The sequence below is a fragment of the Arabidopsis lyrata genome (genome assembly GCF_000004255.2).
Source record: "Arabidopsis lyrata subsp. lyrata unplaced genomic scaffold ARALYscaffold_3, whole genome shotgun sequence".
Taxonomy (NCBI): domain Eukaryota; kingdom Viridiplantae; phylum Streptophyta; class Magnoliopsida; order Brassicales; family Brassicaceae; genus Arabidopsis; species Arabidopsis lyrata.
The window spans coordinates 12371288-12391981 of NW_003302553.1; the positions used below are offsets into that span (position 1 = coordinate 12371288).

Here is a 20694-nt window from a genome sequence, read left to right on the forward strand (position 1 = left end):
TTCCGAAGAAACCCCAAGACGGCAGGCAGCTCGTCGAATGGTCGGTCGATAATACGCCATTCTCCAGAAACTATGAACCTTTGCAGTTTGCTCACTTGTGGCTTCTTAACAGTAGCATGAATCAAAGTACCCTGGCAACAGATAAAAAGAACTCATGTTAATCATCCAGTGATATTGATGATTGATAAATGTCTAATATGTTGAAAAATGATAGTTCTTATACTTACAGCTGTATCAGCAAGAACCATTTCAACTGTTTCCCCGGTGAATTGAGTGTATTGTGTCCACGAATGCACAATCTTAACTTGAATTTTCCAATGTGTTTTGAAGGGCTTAATGTCAGCAAGAGGGGTGAATGCTTGAACAGCTGCCATTTTCTTAGAGAAATAGTGAAGTGGTAATGGTAAAGCTTTGAAAGGTGAGTTCTTTCTAATGCAGGTCCCTATATTTATAGTAATCGTATGGAGCCTGTAGTTTTATTAGGTTTTAGAGAATATAGGCCGTATAATATAATTTGGGATTAGAATCTTAAAGGTATATGCTTGATTTAGGGAGATTTATTTGCATATAATTTCCGATTTACTTGTTTGGTATATCAATATAGAACTGAATATGGATATTGAAGAGATTGTGTGATTTTTAATACCAACTAATAATGGAAATACAATTAGTTAGAATTATATATCTTTCAATATAAAGAAATACAAATAATTGAGTTTTGCATTTAAAGAGATATTTTTAAATTGGCATTGATAGTTTGTATTGATATGGAAAGATCTTTGCGAGATTTGTGTCTAATTATTAGTCAAATTAAGTTAGAGAGTAGTATAATTATCTAATAAGTTACAATACTGTATCTTTCAATATATTATAGGGAGATATGGATTAATTAGTTTTGCATTTAATTCACCGTCTACACTATATATTTTTACATTGGCATTAATAGTTTGAGTTGATATGGTAAGATTTTTGCGAGATTTGAGTGCAATTAATCAAAAAATTAATTGCCAACTTATTCCCGATTTAGAATAAGTAAAGAATATGCTTGATTTGTTATTATATGGAATATAAATAAATGCGTTTTATTTTAGGAAGTGTAAATTATGTGATTTGTTTGTTAAGGCAATATACAGAGTAGTGTATTTGATCCGGAAAAATAGTTATGGTATTGTTTGATTTGTGTGGCTAATGTTTTTCTTCCGTATTAATTACTGCAGATTCAATACATTAAAGCATTGGTTTCAGTATGGGCCTAATAAATGTCGTAAGCCCAACAGGAAGCTTCATCTGTTCGGGTCTGTGATTTTTAGGAAAGAGGATCCGATTGCTTGATCCGGGATCCGCGTCCCAAAAGCAAGAATTTTACAATTTTACCCCTCCACCCAATTGTAATGGCATTCTCTTGTAATTATTTACAGATTGTAAGGTTATTTTTCAGGTAATCCTTCCCAATTAATAGTATAGATGATGCCTTTTTAAATCCCTTAAAAAAAATTATTTACCTAAATATATAGATTTGGGGAAAAATACATTTTTAACCTTCAAAGTGTTACTGGATAACACTTTAAACCTCGAAAGAATTTTACAAGCACTATAAACCACCAAAATAATTTTACTAACACTTTAAACCTCCAAACTAGTTTTTTTGTTTGTCCCACCATAAAAAAATGATGGAAAAATTAATTTCTATTTGTTTATTATACATGTATTTAATTTAATTTAAATTTAAATTAATTTTATTATTTATTACAATTAATAAAAATATATAAAACTTTAATTTAAATTTACATTAATTTGATTATTTGTTACAACTAATAAAAATCTTTAAAAAACATTAATTTTTTTTTTTACTTTCTTTGTTTACTCACCGTTCGATCATGAAATTTCGAAATTAAACCTCTGAAACTTTAGATTTAAGCACAAGAGAAGTTTATAGTATAATAATATATACCAAATAATGTAGAATATGAGGTATAAGAGAACCTTGAATAGAATAATAAAAACTAAAGAATGTCAAAATTTTGTGAGAAAACAAAACATTCTCCGTATCGGAAATATCTAATTTTTTTTTACGTTTCTTAATAATCGAAAAATCATAATAAATAATAAAATTAATTAAAATTAAAATTAAATTAAATAAATTTATATTAAACCAACATAAATTAGTTGTTCTAACATAAATTTATGGCGGTGCAAACATGAAAACTAGTTTGGAGGTTTAAAGTGTTAGTAAATTTATTTTTGTGGTTTATAGTGTTAGTGGAAATCTCTCGAGGTTTAAAGTGCTACCCAGCGACACTTTAAGGGTTAAAAATGTGATTTTCCCTATAGATTAGTGTGCACATTAGTTAATTTTGTGTCTATCTAAATTCGTGTTCTTTTAGTTGAAAGACATATCTAAGGAAAACTTGATAATCCCATTAGAGGAAAAAAAAAAACTAAAAGAGCTTTCAAATTATTTTTACTAAACTGAATTTTTTAGCATTTGTTACTTGTAATGAAATCTATAGACAATTATCCACATAAATACATAATTCCATATCATTTGAGGAAATATTGGGCTTTAAAAATATTTGGTGATTCTCACAGAGAATACTAAATTCAAAAGGGAATTTCACTTCCGTCACTTCGCAGTGCCTCTAGAAGCTTTCTTCTTCGAATACAATTGCGACGGTGACACCTTCAACTACCTCGTCGAAAATGGCTTCAGTGAGTCTCCCTTCTCAATCGGAACACGTTCTCTTTATGCTTGGATTCGCGTAAATATGAGTTTTAGATTTCGCTCTCTTGAAGGCGTACTTTCGATCTATTTGGTAGACGTAGATGTATATTTGTGTTCGTGTTGCAATCGATTTCAATGGATCTATCTGCTCATTTTCTATCGGTACCAGTGATATTCATGTGTATATATATATGACTTCGTTTTGCTTCTGTTAAGGTTTCCATTGATGGATTAGAATTTTCTCTCTTGGTGTTCTGATTCCATTCGGCTTATGTATTGGCTTGTTTGTGAGAACTGAGAAGGCATTGCAATTGAGACTTTGGTTAAATGGAAGTGAAAATTTCCTTTAATACAACCAAACTAAAATTTAAAACAAAAAAACAATACATGTACTTTTAGCATGAATTGTTTTGCATGTGGTTATGCCTTTAGCTTGCTTTGCCTCTTGTATTTGAAGTTAGGTGATATATGAGGAATAACTCTACAGTTTTGTTTTCGTATTTGTAAAGACATTTAGTGTCTTTTCTTATAATTCTCTCATATTTGTTCATGGATCTGAGTCTGACAATAGATTCTCTCTTTTTTGTGCAGCCTGTTGCGTTGTTTCAGCAGATTTCAATGGCCTTCTTGGAGCGAGTTAAAGAAGATTTCAACAAGAGATATAGTGGTGGAAAGGAAAGATGACCACTACTTAACTCAACAGCTTGAACAAAGAATTTGGGTACTTTTGGCTCTACCATCAGAATACGGAAAACCAAAAAATTAACTGATTTAAGTGTCTGTGAATATGGTTTTTAACTGATTTAGTATCAAGTGAACGAAGTGAAATGTGTTATGACGGAGAACATTGAGAAGGTCTGAATCATATCCATGTCAATCTCACAATTTTATATCATTAATTTGAGAATATATGTCATAAATGACTTGAATTCTCTCTGCTTCTTACCCACTTCTGCGAAACTGCATGTGCTTTATGTAATTCATTAACTTGCAGGCTCTTGACCGTGGTGAGAAAATTGAGCTTCTAGTGGACAAAATCCGAGAACCTTTGTTCACACTTCTGCGAAACTGCATGTGCTTTATGTAATTCATTAACTTGCAGGCTCTTGACAGCGGTGAGAAAATTGAGCTTCTAGTAATTCTGATATCTACAGGCACAAGATTTCAGAGTGCCAGGAACGAAAATGACAAGAAAGATGTGGTTTCAGAACATGAAGATTAAGCTCATAGTCCTTGGTATCATCATCGCATTAATTCTCATCATCCTCCTCTCGGTTTGTCGTGGCTTCAACTGTGCTTAAAACTTGAAAGCAGGAGAATACGTTTAGGGGAACTCTGCCGGTATATGTCCTTCTTTTTTTGTTCTGTTTTCGTGGTCTCTTTTTTTATATATTTTCATTTGATTTTGTTAGGGATAAAGAAATATGGTGAATTAGTACTGAAATATGATCGTAGACAAAGTAACTTTGCCTTACACTCAGGCTGTCTAATGTAACCAATGGTAAGTATGTCTACCTTGGACCAGAGTAGTTATAATAAAAAGTACGCAGCTCGGTGTCTTGAAGAAATGGAAGGATTTGTTGGTTGATTGTTGCATTCTCAGGTTATATGGGACAAAGATTGTTGTAATAATCCATTCTGGCGAGTCTTATAAAATCATTGCAAAATAGTTCAGCTCAAGGATATGGAACTTGGCAAAGGATATACTTAGCTATGGGAAATCGCCGCTGCAGTTGACTTTAAAATCCGGGTGACCGCACTCTTCTCTTTTCAGGTGACCAAAAGGGATAATAGAGATATCTCCTCATACAGCATTTAAACCAAGAGGTGCAGTGTTTGTGACACTTATCAACTGACAAAAAACAAGAGGGGATCACAAAGAGCATCCATATGATTGTCAGAGACAGAGAGAAAAATTAATCATGGTACTCTCCTCTGTGTTTTTTTTTTTTTTTTTGGCTTGGGAGATGAACAAGAGAATGGGGACGAAGAGGTAAAAGATAGATAGATGAGATATAGGTGAATGGTTTTTGTTCCAAGTCTTGGTTTTGTATGAGTTGAAAGAAGGAAAAGAAAGCTAAGGTTTCTTTTTATATATTGTTTATCTGAAACTTTATTTCCGAAGAGAAATCTCTTTGGAATTAGGTGGTTTAGGAGGTTTAGGTCTTCGAATAGACGGTAGACAATCGGGGTATTAAACTATTTTAAAGATATTTTTTTGTCTGTATGACGACCTAAAACAAGTGTCAATGCAATAAGTTTACTTGGAAAAGTCAGGCAAAGTAGAAAAGGAGATAAAATAGACTAATGAAGAAATTTCATAAAGAAAGAAGAAAGACATGACTGTAATTGCCCCTTCCTTTGCTCTCCACTTTCTTTGTCAGTTTCAGACAAATGTAAACGCATCAAAAGGTATGTGCAAAGAATAAAAATTGGAACAAGGTAAAGACTTTTTAGTATTAACCATGGAAACTGAACGATGTTGATGATGATGACAGGTTTAATGGGTAAAGAAGACTTCCATACCCTGAAAATGACTTGGTGGAAGTTGTGTGTGCCAAGTTGTTGGAGACAGATCAAGACTTTTTAGACCTCTCACTAGGAGTAAGGTATGTCTTAACACTGCTAAAACCAACAAAGAAAGATTGAAAAGAAAAGAAAAATGTGACTTGGTTAGTGTAATAGTTATTGGTGATTAGCATGGTGTATAGGTTGCGAGTTTACAGTTGTGGAACGTAGGGGATTATAGTTTTGGTATGTGTCATAGTAGAACTAAGAGACTGCAGATCAACAAGTCTTGTTGAGACTTATAAGCAATGAGTTATATTCTGTTTCAGTCGTTTCAGTGTTAGATGAGTTGTCTTAGGAAAAAATCAAAGATGTATATGAATATGCTACGTAGAATTCACCATTCTTACTTTATAGAACAAAAACATCAGATAAAGATACAACAAACGTAAGGAAATGCTTCAATACAATACCAACAACAACTTACCAAACATCGAAGGTTGAAACTCAAAACCAAAGAAGATCTTAACGGATTCTGCTCTTAAACAGACAAACTAGCCACTCCGGTTTGTATGAAGCAATGAGTTGTGCTATTGCCAATCCAAGTAACACTCCAAGCCCATACCCTATTGCCACTGATTTCCAGTTTAACACTTGCTCATCTTCTTCTTCTTCTTCTTTTGGCTGCTGCGCTGGTGGCGCGTTAGTCCCAAAGCAATCTTGAAGAGGAAAACCACAAAGCCCTGCATTTTCTTCAAAGGACGATTTAGGTTGCCCAGTTATTTGTGTTCCTTGTGGTATTTCACCAGTGAGTTGGTTGTGAGACACGTTCATGTACGCCAAAAACGAGAGAGTCCTCAGGCCATTAGGAATAGTCCCCGATAGTTGGTTACTTGATAGGTCTAGTGACTCGAGCTTCACAAGATTGGCCAAAGATAGAGGAATATAGCCTGTGAAGGCGTTGTTCGATAAGTTGAGTGCGATCAGTGCCTTTAAGAGACCGATAGATTCAGGAATTTCTCCTTCAAGTCTATTTCCAGAAAAATCAATGGTGGCTGAGGAAGTAACGACCCTCTTTTGCTCCATAGATAGACCTTTATATTGTAAATCTATAGCTTCCAGATAGGTGAGGTAATAGATCCCGTAAACAACCTTGTCATATACCATATATAGACCCAGATCTTCATTCATCGTGCGTGATGATGCTTTCCAATTCACAAACAAATCTGGGGGCAAGCTTCCAGTTAGTTTATTACCAGCTATCTCAAGTATCCGAAGCTCAGGAAATCCCAGAGGACCTTGATTAGGAGGAGATATAGGACCATAAAATTTGTTTGAACGGAGGATAAGGACTTGCAATTTCGGTAAAGCCTTAAGGGAGAAAGGAAATGTATCTTTGATTCCGTTGTGGTCCACACTTAGTAACTGTAGAGCTGAGCAATTTAGAAGAGACCTTGGAAGCTTTCCCGTTAATCGATTGTAGCCAACGTCGAGTGACCGTAGGGGTGTTGTGGCATAGTAATTGTCTGGAATACTTCCTACCAAGCTGTTCTTCCGGAGATTCAAAATCAAGAAGTTACTCAGACATGGGGGAATTGGACCGGTGAAGTTGTTGTAGCTTAGATTAAGGAGATCAAGCGAGCTTCTGTTGCAGATTGAAAGAGGTATGTCGCCTCTGAATCCATTGTTTTTTGCAGAGAAGTAGCTGATAGAAAGCGGTAGATGCGGAAGTGCTCCTCCTAAACTATTTGAATCCAAATTTAAGATCTGCACCGATGAATTTACTAATACTTCTGATGAACCTTCGAAGCCAGTTAACACATTCTCTCCAATGAACACTGAGCTTAGACGGGGAAGGCTCCATAACCACTTTGGATTTTCCCACTGATTGTATTGTTGGATACCTCAATAAACTCCAAATTCTGAAGGGTCTTTAAGATGTTTGGGAAATCACTGATGTTGCAGTCTCTCAAAACCAACGCTTCCAGGGTCGATGGGATGTATGAATCCGAACTTAAACTAGCCTGAGATATCCAATCACCGGAAAGATCGAGGAGCAACAAAGATTTGAGAGAGGAGAAGAGACTTAAGTCAATTGGGTAGCTTGTGTTTAGGTAAGAAATGTCAAGCTCTTTGAGGTTGATGAACTTTGAGATAGGCTCTAAGATGTTTCCTTCAAATTGGTTTTTACCTAGGTACAAATGCTCTAGCCTTGATGAGGAGGAGGAGTTAGGAGCTTCAAATGAACCGTTGAGATTGTTTCCAGCTAAATCAAGATCGGATAAGAAAGGCATAGTGAAGAAAGAAGAAGGGATGGTTCCAGAGAAGTGATTATCAGAAAGTTCTAGAATGGAGAGCTTGGTTAGATTTTGTACAAGTGGGAGACTACCAGTGAAGTCGTTCGAGAGAAGCTTCAACTCGGTTAACTGGGTTAGGTTACTAATTGTGGGAGGAACTTGACCATAGAAGCTATTAGAGCTAAGAAACAAGGCCTCTAGTTTGTTGAGATTGCCAAATTCATAAGGGAGTGAAGAGGAGGTGAAGTTGTTGAAACCGAGATCAAGGTAAGTGAGGTGGTGCAACTCAAAGAGGCTACTGTTGGGATCTAGAGTTCCAGAGAAGTGATTATGAGAAACATCTAAAACTGTGAGTTTGCGTAGATTCCGCACAAATGATAAACTACCAGTGAGCTCGTTATCGTGAAGGAGCAAAGCAGAAAGCATGCTTAAGTTACTAAATGAGGAAGGAACTTGGCCTAGGAAGCCACCACTGGAAATGAATAAAACCTCTAATTTGTTGAGCATTCCAAACTTGGAAGGGATTGAAGAGGGGGTGAAGTTGTTGTAAGAGAGATAAAGGTAACGGAGCTGATGAAACTGGAAGAGGCTACTGTTAGATTTCAGAGTTCCACTGAGACAGGCCCTGAGTCGTAGCTTCGTGATCGCGCCCGTGGAGTTATCGCACCACACCCCATTCAAGGAGTCACTATGGTTGCAAGCACGAGTATCAAACTCGTTCTTGAACTGTGTAAAGGCTTGAATCTGATGGAGACCACAAGCACCTTGACCAACTACAGGGTTATTAAAAGTGAAGGAGCTTGAAGGGGAGACACAACAGAGTAAGAGTAGCGAGAGAAAATTCAAACGCCAAAGCGATTCAGACATGTTCATCATGAAACCTTTTTTGAAAGAATGGATTTTGATTTAGGAAATGTGAGAGAGGAGATTGGTATTGATAAAGATAGATGTGGTTTTCCATAGTGAAGCACAAATTGACTTGGAAGAAGTCAGAGCTAAATGAAGTCTTTGCATTCAGGCTTCTAGAAAAGTGTGGCTGATAGCCACTCAAATTATGCAGTGAAATCCACGTTAGATGACTTTTCTTATGTATAATTTGGATTGGAATCACATCACTTTGAAATTGCTCACATATATGTTCAAAATCACATGAATAAACTTGGCAAAACAAATATAAAAAACGATGACGCGAAAGCACCGAGAGAAAAGCTTAACAATTATTTTTATTTTTTTATTCTTCAATTATATTATTAATTTTTAACTTATTGTTTTCACATGTTTCCAAATATTTAGTTTTTCCTATTCATATTTGAATTAAGTTTACTTCATATTATTTGCTACTCATATTTTTATTTTTGTATTCGGCTTGACTTGTAATTTTACGGTATTTGACTTTTTATTTTTTTCTTTTTTCTGAATCGACATATTATTTTTTTGACATATATCACAAAATTTTACGGTATTTGACCTGTTTATTTTTGTGATATTCATATATCTATTTTCTATTTGATTTACATTTATATTCTTTTCATATTTGACTTTATTTTTTCTTTTTTTAAATTGGTATATATTTTTTGACACATGAAAATTTTTGATTGGAAAAGGTTTTTATACATGATGAAATATGATGACTAACTTATATATGTTGCTATCATATCAATTTTTTTTTTAAGGAAAGCTGAGGTAAAATTTAAAATATTAAATAAACAGGTCATATTTTTTTGGATCATATCAATTTGAACGCACAGGGACCAAAAATAAATCATCCACCTCTATTTTATTTTAACTATATTATGACCCATATAAATATGTGGATATAAGAAATATAGGTTAAATTTTATTGATAAGATTTGAATTCTAAGTGGTAGTCTGCACATTTTTTATATTTTATTTGGTAATTTTTTTAAAGGCTGAATTTACACCTCTTGCACTCCATTCTTAATACAATTTAACTATATCTATATATATTTGCAATCTTAATAAATGCATTTTGCATATCTGAACGGTTGTGTCATTTAATCGCAACTTTTCGTTAAAAAAAATTAAAACTAAAATATATATTTTACGGTTATGTTTTTTAGAAAATTGCAATCCGAATGTCTTCTGTGCTTGTTTATTTTTATTGTAACTCTTCATAAACAGTTGCAACCTCTTATTCGAATTATTGTAATATTTAGTTTATTTCACGAATAATTGCAATCTGTAATTTATATATTTAGTTTATATCACAAACAATTGCAATCTTTGATTTATATATGTAGTTTATTTCACAAACGATTGCAACCTTTGATTTATATATTTAGTTTATTTCACGAACAATTGCAACATTTGGTTTATTTTATAAATCGTTATAACATCTAATTATCTACCGTCGTGCCGCGTCTTTCGGTATAACTTTTCATAAATTAATATTTTTAATGTTTAGTTACCAAAATGTATTTAAATGAGATTGTAATTGTTTAATTGAACTGTTGAAACATTTGGTTTATATGACCAATCATTGCAACTTTTGGTTTTGTTTTACGAACCGTTGAAATCTTTAGTTTATTTGACGAACTTGACGAACCGTTGCAATTTTTGGTGTATCGCAACATTTTGTTTATTTTTTTAAAAACTAAAAAAAAAAAATTACGTTATATTTTTTTGAGAAAGTTGCAATCTGAATAAATGTTTTTTACGGTTGCATCTTTTTATCATAACTTTTCGTAAAACGATTGCAACCGTTTAGTTGAACCATTGCAACATTTAATTTATTTCACGAAAAATTGCAACTTTAAGTTTATTTTATAAATCGATATAATATTTAATCATCTACCGTCGTTATTATTAATTTTTGTCTGATATTTTTCTTAAACGATTTTTGAAATATTTTCCTCCGCGATATCGTGGGGGTCCGGAGTCCTAGTGGATTATAATTATACGCATTCCATCGTAATTGATAATAACTAAAGATTTTATATCAAATATATATCTTAGTATTAAAAAGGAATTAAAAAAAAACAAATTATAGTTAGGGTTTGGGATAAATTTGCTCATCTAGTTTGAACGAAATACGAATCATATATCCCTACATGTATCTATTTAGAAAACCTATCCGAGCCAAGCAAAAGCGATGGCCCTTACACATAATAATAGCATATTGGAGTGGAGTCTTTTTCTGACCTTAAATCTTAAATCCCCGTTGGCATAAAGGAGTCACAATGCTCATAATTGTGGCAATAAAAACTAAAATCATGGTACAAATATGAGGTTATGGCTATGAATCTTGACCCATGATGGTCTTACATGTGTTGGGCCCTTCAATGTTTTCTTTTCAAGCTTTCAACAAATGATGCATGCACATCCTCGTTATTATTTCTTACATTAACTTATTTTTCTTTTGTGAAGTGGGTGCTAAAAACTCTAATTGGGAAAACATAAAACCTAGTATTTATTTCCTTAGTGCCTTAGTGGATTAGTTAGTCCTAAAAGATCATTAAACCTAACCCAACTCGTTGGTGGTAGTTATTGTTTGGTAACTATTTTCTCTATTCAATGTTAAGAAAGTATTAAAATGCAGAAAAAAAAAAAAAAAAAAAAAAAAAAAAGTATTAAAATGCATTGTCGAAACCGACCAGTCTAGCCCAATCCGACCTGACCATAATGGTTTTCTTCCTTGTCGGGTCTAACTTGTGTAACAAAACTGTTTACACATTTTAAATTTAACATGATCCTTCACAAACCACTCTTGAAGTTATTGTGTTGGTAAAATAGCTACAAAAATCATGTGATGTGGAGTCCAAAACTACTAGTTAGTGAAAAACGACAAGAATAAAATTGCACTAGTCATGTGCTTAAGAATTTGCCGTTTCCTTAAAGAAACTTGCAGACAAACAAATGACTTAGCTGTATGAATTAATCTCATATGTACCCTTTAGCCCCACACAAAACAAAAGTCAATAGAATTGATGGTAAATAAGTAAATTTACCAACTAATTGCTCTAAATAACGCTTACCCGTTACCACCAATCGTGGTCCTCTTCTGCTCGTACACACTCTTTTTATATAGTCTCTTTCTTTCACATAAAAGAGAAAGCGAAAAGAAAGTGTTCAAGAGCTTGAATTATCAAAATATGTAAAGTAATCTATTTTGTAGATTTTATATATTCATTCTTCTGTATTTCTCTGAGAAATATTATGATTGTTGTCTGACATTGAACTTTTTTTTAAAGAAGAATCAGAAGTTCTCTTTCTCTCTCTCTGTTTTTTAATGAATAAAGTATATTCTATTCATTACAGATCTGCTCTTGGATTTCGGATTCTCCTGCAAACGTGAAGACTAAAAGGTGTTTTATCTGATTCACTGCGAAAAAACTCTTTAGAATTTTATGGTTTTCTTTGAAGCTGAAATAGTAAATGAGTCTTGACCACAAAAAAAAGTTCGTTTTTTTTTTCTAATGATTTTTTGTGGTAACGGAAATTTTAGTTTTTTTTTTTTATTGTCAAGGAGCTGAAACTTATTCTTTAGCCTCTCTATATTAATAAGTTTAATCGACAATTTTTCATTTTTTGCAGTTCACATTCTAATTATTTGTGCTTTGAATCGGTGAAAGATGATTCAAATGGACGGTGGTGATAGGCTAAGAGTGACTTTATTAGATCGTATGTCAACAGTGGAGACTAGCCGGAGCTGTTTAACTCTTGAAGCTATTCTAATGGCTGATAAAAACAGAACCTCGCCGCAGATTCTCTCACCGCCACCGTCTAGGAACCAATCTAACCGGTCACTTCTTGAAGTAATGCAAAGAGAGCACCGACACAGTCGAGACAAAACCGCTTGGAAAAGTCTCCGTGAAAAGCTCCGTCTTAAACGTAACGCTACTGTTTGGATCTCGTCTAATTCTATCCCGACTTTGGATACGCCTATTCCTAACCGGGATAACGTTAGCCACCAACTTGGTTTCCTCCTTTCCAACTCAAACATAACGGAGGAAGCTTCTTCGACGGAGGGAAGGATTCGGTTAGGAGCTGTGTTGGCAGAGGAGAGAGCGTTATCGGCTAGAGAAGAGGAAACGCCGGCGGAGAGGGGAGTGGAGCCGGCGAGGATGTCATTGATGGAGTTGTTGGAAGAGAATGAAGGGCAAATGAGTTTGGTAAATGTTGATGGAGAGGCGGAGGAGGAGGTGGCGGTGACGGTGACGGCGGCGGAGATAAGTTGTTGTGTGTGTATGGTTAGAAGCAAAGGAGCTGCGTTTATTCCGTGTGGTCATACGTTTTGTAGGTTGTGTTCTAGAGAGCTTTGGGTTCAAAGAGGAAACTGTCCTCTCTGTAATACCACAATTTTAGAAGTTCTTGATCTTTTTTAGACTTTTCAGTTTAATTATCTTAGTTTATCATAATCAGGTTGTTTCCTTTGTTGTTGTAATGTCTGGTTGAATATTGATGAGAAATCCTTTTGTAGAAATTACTTTCTTTCTCATTTCCATGGAACCTATAGTTTGTTTCTGTTATTTGGAGAAAACAGATTAAATTAGATCAATCAAACTATTATCATTAATCATCAACACACAATGTTCGAATGGTTGCGGCGGACAAATCTGTTTGTGGATTAGACCGTTTTGTATTTATCATTCATAAATTATAGTCCATAGTGATGCTGACCGGGAAAAATAGAAAAAAATTCGTTTTCGAACCAACTATGAATCGCTTTTTATAATAGAAAAAACTTGATCTTCGGCGGACTGTTATCTGTCCCAAAAATAGAATGGTCTAGTCCGTTAATGGTTTAATCCGTTTCTTCGCAATATCCATTCAAACCTTTAGTCTGCCCTAAATAGAGCGGTCTACTCCACTAATGATTTAATCCATTCAAAACCTAAGTGGTTAGTACTTGTTATATGATTTAGTGGAAAACTTGACCAAACCCATATATCTTACATGTAAAATATGTCAAATCAAATTAAAATGAATAAAGTTGGCATAGTAAAACAAAAAGTTGATGGTTGTACCATAAATTCTTAATTTAATTTGGATGTCACTGATGTGTTTGATTTGAACAAGAACAATAAGTGGCCGGGCTAGACGTGAACAATCCTCCAACTACACTTATGGTTACGGCAAAGCACCTAACCTAACTGATAGAAAGCTTCACTGGTTAACTAACTCTACCTATCTTTTCAATTTGTACTTTGCTTAGGTTTATTTAGATAACCACCGATTTCAAATCGAACCGGTAAGCATTTGGTTTAGTCTCCGGTTAGATGACCCAAAACTAGGCCCAACAACGAGAAGTCATGGGCTTTCATTAGTCAATTACTATCATTTATTTTCTTACCTTTTGAAAAAAAAGGAAAAAAAAAAACAGAGAAAATTGGTGGAAACGCCATTAACGAGATCTAGCACGAACAGTGGTGTAGGAGAAGGCAACGACGAAAGAAGCAAGGAGCTTCATAAAACCCTAGAGAGATCTTTGTTTCTCCAATTTTAGAAGACGAGACGTGAAGAAGACGATCGAAGATGAACATTTTCAGATTAGCTGGTGATATGACTCACCTAGCCAGTGTTCTGGTCTTGCTTCTCAAGATCCACACCATCAAATCCTGCGCTGGTATCTACATTTCCTCAATTCGTCTCTGAATTTGGCTGAAATGCGATCAGATTAGGCTATTTCTCGATGTTTGTTCGATTGACGTTGACCTATGATCCACACTCGATTATGATTCTGTCAATTTGGGGATTTCCAATTGTTAGTTCGAATTGTAGAAATGTTGGATCTAATTCGAGTATCGGTGAGTTACGATTTTAGGAGAGATTGATCGAAGAATAATCCATTTGGTGAAATTTGTATGAATGGATCTAACGGAATTGAGGTTTTAAATGTAGTTTTTCAAATCAGCTTGCCCGATTCTATGTTTGAGAGCACGCGTTTATGAGAATATGGATTTGTGGTTGGTATATTTGCAGGTGTTTCATTGAAGACTCAAGAACTCTATGCCATTGTCTTTGCGACGCGATATTTGGATATTTTCACGAGTTTCGTGTCTCTCTATAACACCTCTATGAAGTTGGTGTTCTTAGGAAGTTCTTTTTCGATTGTTTGGTATATGAGGTATCATAAGGCTGTCCACAGGACTTACGACAGGGAGCAAGATACGTTTCGTCATTGGTTCCTTGTGCTTCCTTGCTTACTCTTAGCTCTTTTGATACATGAAAAGTTTACCTTTCTCGAGGTTTGTCTTCTCAAAAATATTGTAATTTGTTTTCCAGGGAGACTGATCTCTTATGGTTGATTGGCTGATTTATTTTTGTGCATTTGGTATCTGCTTTATGATATTAGGTACTGTGGACGTTTTCATTGTACTTGGAGGCTGTTGCCATATTACCTCAGCTTGTCTTGTTGCAAAGGACTAGAAATATTGACAACTTGACCGGGCAATACATATTTCTCCTTGGGTACGATCTTGTTTCCTTAACTTCCCTTTTTTTGAAAAGTATTGTTGCTTCTTCGTTCGCTTGAACTTCTCTTGACTGGATCCATATTTCATTCCTGTCCATGTCTGGGTACTCCACGATTTTGGATTTTGTGCACTTTATGTTTTGTTCTATTCATGTGCTATAGATCAATGCTAGCTGTTGTCTTTCTTGAATAACTTCTTGCCCTATTTACATCATTGACTGTTCTCCTGCCAAACTTTATGATTTAGTTTCCCTATGAGTTTCATACTTCGATTGCTATACCAATAATGCCCTCTTCTTGCAGGGGGTACCGTGGATTATACATCCTCAACTGGATCTACCGTTACTTCACTGAGCCGCACTTTGTTCACTGGATAAGTATGTTCCTTTCTATCTTAACCTTCCTCGCCATTTAAACGCAGCACACGTTAGCCCATGAGCATCTGTTTATTTTCCTCCTAATTGGATGACTTTTTGTCAACTTTTGCAACTTATGACTGAAAATGTGATGTCAATCATAGGGTCTGATTAAATTTAGCATTTGGATTCAATAGATACATATGGAGCCTCTTTGCTACATGAATCTTGTGTGAAAACATGTTTTGGTTCTCAAGCCGAAAAATGCATATTGCATCATTGCCTCTTATGATTCACTTGTCAATATGTGTTGTCTTGATTATTATTATTCGTCATCTGACATTTCAAAAATGTTTGATTACGATGATGCAGCATGGATCGCCGGGTTTGTTCAAACACTGCTCTATGCCGACTTCTTTTATTATTATTTCCTAAGGTAACAATTCCCTCATCTTCTCCTCTTTATTCCTAACGCAATGAATTCTGCCTCCGACTGTAATTGTTTTTCCCCGTTATGTTTGCAGCTGGAAGAACAACAAAAAGCTCCAGTTACCAGCTTAATTTCTAAATTTTCAATGCTCGGAAACCCTACGGATTCAATTTGGTGCTCGACACAATATCCACCCGGATGTTACCAATTTTACTCTGATGGTGGTTAGTAGAGGAGAACGAGCATAGATGTGTAAACTCCAGCAATCTAACTTATTACACTTTCTTTAGACTTTCTCGTCTCTCTTCTTTTTTTGGTGAGTTAGTGTTACTAAATATTTCGACATGACAGTAATATATTCATCACAATTCACAACGAGATGTGAATTATTTTAAAATTGGGGGAAATGTGACTTAAAATAATAATATGGAGGAAATGTGGAGCTCCACTTTTACAAAGAGAAAAGGGTGAATGAAATATATATACATGGAAGAGTAGTTTATTAGTTTTATAGCATTAGAAATTTGGAAATTAAGAAAGTAGGAAAGAGAAAATAAAAGTAAACCATAAATATCCTTCTCATTTAGCTTAATTACACAAATGCCATTGCCATGGTAAACTTTTTTCCACCGTAATATGTCGGTGGTACTGTTCATAAACCGCTCGACGACACTGTTCATTTGTGATCGAGAACACTATTCATCAGATGATATAATAAAACATATTGTGATTTAAGTATATAACTATTTGTTTAACATGCTAAAAAATATGATATCGCGATAAGCTTACATATTATGTGTTAAATAAATGTTTATCGATTTAAAATTATAAATCAATATTTTTTATTTATGTATATATCAGTACAATAAAAAAGAATTAGACTTTTTCTTAGGTAATTAACATGATAACAATTACAACAACATGTTATATGAAATAATAACATGCTAACATATTAAATATCTGAATAATATTTGTATGAACACGGTAAGATAGTCGATATATGCATAATATTTATATTAACGTGTAACTTATACATAATATTCACCAATAATAATCAATAACAAGGTTAACATGATAATAATAAAAATATCTAGCAATGAAAAATAACAAATTTTGTTCTAGATCTGCTCACCAACGAGATAGACGGAGAAGACGGCGACACTTATAAAACTCTTTAGCCCTCGCACCTTCTCCGACACCATCACCATAAAATCTTTTAGCTTACCGCACCATTCTGACGCCATCTCAATCTACGATTCCATTCATGTCACCTTCTTTTTTCTCAAACTCACCACCACCGATAATATAATCATCACCACTATCATCGTAAATACTATCTACACCATCGTTAAAAACCCAATTATTTTAAATAGGAATAACCACCACTTACAATCACCACCGCTACAGCCGGCACTGAATCGAAATAAGAACCACCACACCACCACGATTCACGATCAAAATCATAACCCTCTCAAAACCATGGTTGCATTTACTGTCACAAATAAATGAAACAATTTTATTGAAATTTGAAATCTCACAATTTGATGAATTTCGTGAGAAACTTTTAGTTTCCTGAAACAAAATTTGATCGGAGAAGAAGGATAAGGAGAGAGAGAATATGAAAAATAAAATAAATAAATAAGGATAGCAACGTAATATCATTTACAAAAGTGTTGTCCAAATAGTGTCTCACTCTTCCACTTAATTTTTGAGTCTTCCAGGGCCATTCTTTCATATTACCCAAGAAAAAAAGACTTATGTAATGAAGTAATGTTGTATAGATATTGTGGAGCTCTTTGCACAAAAAAAAAAAAAAAAAAAGATATTGTGGAGCTTAGGCTTCTAAAATCTTATCTACCACTCTTGTGATTTAGGCTAGGTAGCAATTTAGAGAAATCTTAAAGGAGCAAAAAATTATGAAGCTTAATTTGTGTTACTACATACTTAGTAGAACACAAATCTTGTCAATCTTGTCGTACAATTAATCTTAACGTTTGTCAATTACATCGATTTTTCGTTGATATGTTCTTAACTTCTTACCCGAAGTGGATCAAATCAACATAGTTATCATATAAGCTATTGTAGAAGAAAGTAATTAATGGATCACTACATCTTAAGAAAGAAAAGAGAGAATATTTGATGAAATTAAAATGGTGATGGCCAATGGGCATGGGGATAATAAGAAAGGCGTGTAGGAGATGTATAGAGAATTTGATGTGACTCTAATCTCTTTGTCTCCTCCATATCTTTCATGCTTTCTACTTTTTTAAACTATTAAACCAGTGCAACACTATAGTACCTTACAACAAAAATTAAATCAAAGATGGACTATATGAGAATCTTTAGTGTTTTTGTAGTAACGTTATGGATCATAAGGGTTGATGCTAGGGTTTTGGGAGGACGAGGAATCGAAAAATTTGTTACTTTCGGTCAGAATTATGTTGTTAAGTGGGGACAAAGTCATGTTTCTACACTCCACTCTGGCGAAGAAGTTGATCTCTACATCGATCAATCTTCAGGTTCGTATCTCTTTATTTTTCTTATATAAAGACACAAAGAAAAAATTTGTATAATCCATTAGGATTTCTGAATAGGGTTTGGCTTCTACATGAAACAGGTGGTGGCTTCGAATCCAAGGACAGCTACGGATCAGGTCTCTTTGAAATGAGAATCAAAGTGCCTGGAGGAAATACTGGCGGCATCGTCACCGCGTTTTACGTTTGTATTCTTGACTATATACATATATACGTAGACTAATTCAAAACTCATATTGATAAGTTGTCTATATATGTGAATAATTACAGTTGACGTCGAAAGGAGGTGGTCACGACGAGATTGACTTCGAGTTTCTAGGGAACAACAATGGAAAACCGGTAACGTTACAGACAAATCTGTTTCTGAATGGAGAAGGAAACAGAGAAGAGAGGTTTTTGCTTTGGTTCAATCCAACCAAACACTACCACACTTATGGGCTTCTTTGGAACCCTTACCAAATTGTGTACGTTTGATCACAATCCTTCTTCTTATTTTTTATCTTCTCTATTCATTTCATGACAAATAGTGATAATATTTTGTTTGTTGCAACCATAATTTGATATTTTGAAACAAAACAGAATTCCAAAACATTTGACAATCTGATATGGGTGAAATATATTTTGGTCATTTAGCAATCTATATGTATATATTCAACTTAAAAATTCCCCCATTGTCATTTTTGTTAATTGAGTCTCAAATTTAGTCATTTGGTGCATACATTCTCTACAATCAAATAGATGAAATGATGATTGATAGGTTTTACGTGGACAACATCCCAATAAGAGTATACAAAAACGAAAACGGTGTAAGCTATCCATCAAGGCCTATGCAAGTCGAGGCTAGTCTCTGGAACGGTGACGATTGGGCGACTGATGGTGGTCGGACTAAGGTTAACTGGTCATACTCTCCTTTCATTGCCCATTTCCGAGACTTCGCCTTATCCGGTTGCAACATAGATGGTCGGAGTAATAATGTGGGCGCTTGTGAATCCTCCAACTACTGGTGGAATGCAGGCAAGTATCAAAGATTAAGCGGAAACGAACAGAAACTTTATGAGCATGTGAGGAGCAAGTACATGAACTATGACTATTGTACTGACCGGTCTAAGTACCAAACTCCTCCTAGAGAATGTTATTGAAATAACATAACGTTAATTAATGATCATATATGTACAGGGGATCTTTAAATCTCCCTTTCATAAAAAACAAGAATTGCTTACGAGTTAAGATGGAGAGAGGTAAGTTATATAAGTTGTTCATATCACAGACGAGGATAAAAGTGTGTATGCTCAAAATATTATATGATAGTTTGCAGAAGATCAATAATATGCATTTGATTGAATTCAAGTTTGTTTAGAGTTTCCAAACAAAAATTTGAATGCCACTTATACCCAAAAGTTTTAAAAATTACTTGTTTTTTTTTTTTTTTTTTTTTTTTTTCTAATGTCTTAAAATATATCTTGTCAATTTCATAAAGAATGTCATTTCGACATGTTTCATACAAATTAAAAAATCATGTAAATTTCTACTATACCAATATACCTTTTATTGAAACACTAAATAAATTTCTTTTCAAATTAATAATTTAAAATAATCATAATAAAAAGAGATTTAGTTTTAAAAACTATATTAAAATTATAAAACAATACATTTTATGAAACAAAATAAATTAAAACCGCTATTTATGAAATTGAGGGACTATTTTTTAACAAATTAGTTAATTCGGTTCTAGTGTGTGTAAATGCCTTAACCGGCCAGTGCGTTCCGGTTTGTTCAATCAAATTGGTTTTTGAAGAAGTTAGTTCTAAGAATTAATCAATCACATTGGAAATTTATCTGAAAAAAACAACACATCTTGGTCAACGAGAGCGAGAGTTTGTGAATTCGAATCGTTGACTTTGTTTTGTTCGAAAACTGGTTTGGGAGATTACAGACAAAACCATTTCTGCATGTTACAACATCGGACTCTCCTGTGTCCGAATCGCATCAAATTTCTGCTATCCGTTAGTAAATTCAAGCGACACATCACTCAGATCCACGCTTTCGTAATTACTACTGGTAATTTACTCAATGGAAGCTCCATTAGTCGCGATCTCATTGCTTCATGTGGACTAATCGGGGAGATTTCTTATGCACGTAAGGTGCTCGACGAATTGCCTCAGAGAAGTGTTTCTGTTTATAACTCCATGATTGTGGTTTATTCTCGTGGAAACAACCCAGATGAGGTTTTACGACTTTATGATCAGATGATTGCTGAAAAGGTCCAACCAGATAGCTCGACTTTCACTATGACGATCAAAGCGTGTTTGAGTGGTATGGCTTTAGAGAAAGGAGAGGCTGTGTGGCTTAAAGCCAGTGGAATTTGGGTATAAAAATCGATGTCTTTGTTTGTTTTACCGGTCTTATCTATGC

At 34.3% G+C, this 20694-nt stretch overlaps 4 protein-coding genes and 1 pseudogene across 6 annotated transcripts; 4 read left to right on the plus strand and 1 right to left on the minus strand.

Annotated features, from left to right (window-relative positions):
- Window positions 1-4227: 4227 nt before the first annotated feature.
- On the plus strand, window positions 4228-4846 carry LOC110229812 (annotated as a pseudogene).
- Window positions 4847-5617: 771 nt separating this feature from the next.
- On the minus strand, window positions 5618-9017 carry LOC110229810 (receptor-like protein 12). Its single transcript, XM_021030780.1, is given in 2 exon segments — window positions 5618-7107; window positions 7110-9017. Coding segments are annotated over 2 exon segments (2646 nt in total). The 5' UTR covers window positions 8404-9017; the 3' UTR covers window positions 5618-5755.
- A 2174-nt stretch (window positions 9018-11191) lies between these two features.
- On the plus strand, window positions 11192-12985 carry LOC9321747. Of its 3 annotated transcripts, none has more exons than XM_021033708.1 (3): window positions 11192-11646; window positions 11806-11852; window positions 12082-12985. In XM_021033708.1, the coding sequence occupies exon 3, from the start codon at window positions 12120-12122 to the stop codon at window positions 12870-12872; it is 753 nt and encodes a 250-aa protein (XP_020889367.1). In that variant the 5' UTR covers window positions 11192-11646; window positions 11806-11852; window positions 12082-12119; the 3' UTR covers window positions 12873-12985. The 3 variants fall into 3 exon arrangements, with proteins under 3 accessions (XP_020889367.1, XP_020889369.1, XP_020889368.1); XM_021033710.1 differs by having other exon boundaries at window positions 11192-11641; XM_021033709.1 differs by lacking the exon at window positions 11192-11646 and having other exon boundaries at window positions 11653-11852.
- An 828-nt stretch (window positions 12986-13813) lies between these two features.
- Window positions 13814-16145, plus strand: LOC9319636 (ER lumen protein-retaining receptor B). Its single transcript, XM_021033128.1, has 6 exons — window positions 13814-14113; window positions 14470-14735; window positions 14843-14958; window positions 15266-15339; window positions 15691-15754; window positions 15843-16145. The coding sequence occupies exons 1-6, from the start codon at window positions 14023-14025 to the stop codon at window positions 15877-15879; spliced, it is 648 nt and encodes a 215-aa protein (XP_020888787.1). The 5' UTR covers window positions 13814-14022; the 3' UTR covers window positions 15880-16145.
- Window positions 16146-18043: 1898 nt separating this feature from the next.
- Window positions 18044-19599, plus strand: LOC9319637 (xyloglucan endotransglucosylase/hydrolase protein 3). The gene is made up of 4 exons (XM_002883524.2): window positions 18044-18267; window positions 18366-18466; window positions 18553-18746; window positions 19040-19599. Exons 1-4 carry the CDS (start codon window positions 18072-18074, stop codon window positions 19419-19421), a joined length of 873 nt encoding a protein of 290 aa, XP_002883570.1. The 5' UTR covers window positions 18044-18071; the 3' UTR covers window positions 19422-19599.
- Window positions 19600-20694: the final 1095 nt, after the last annotated feature.

Bases quoted from the DNA above. Each gene is read 5' to 3' on its own strand.
- LOC9321747 (XM_021033708.1), top strand. From the start codon at position 12,120: ATGATTCAAATGGACGGTGGTGATAGGCTAAGAGTGACTTTATTAGAT.
- LOC9319636 (XM_021033128.1), top strand. From the start codon at position 14,023: ATGAACATTTTCAGATTAGCTGGTGATATGACTCACCTAGCCAGTGTT. The intron at 14,959-15,265 runs GTACGATCTTGT...CTCTTCTTGCAG, and splicing joins CAATACATATTTCTCCTTGG to GGGGTACCGTGGATTATACA. The intron at 15,340-15,690 runs GTATGTTCCTTT...ACGATGATGCAG, and splicing joins GCACTTTGTTCACTGGATAA to CATGGATCGCCGGGTTTGTT.
- LOC9319637 (XM_002883524.2), top strand. From the start codon at position 18,072: ATGGACTATATGAGAATCTTTAGTGTTTTTGTAGTAACGTTATGGATC. The intron at 18,467-18,552 runs GTTTGTATTCTT...GAATAATTACAG, and splicing joins GCATCGTCACCGCGTTTTAC to TTGACGTCGAAAGGAGGTGG. The intron at 18,747-19,039 runs GTACGTTTGATC...GATGATTGATAG, and splicing joins TGGAACCCTTACCAAATTGT to GTTTTACGTGGACAACATCC.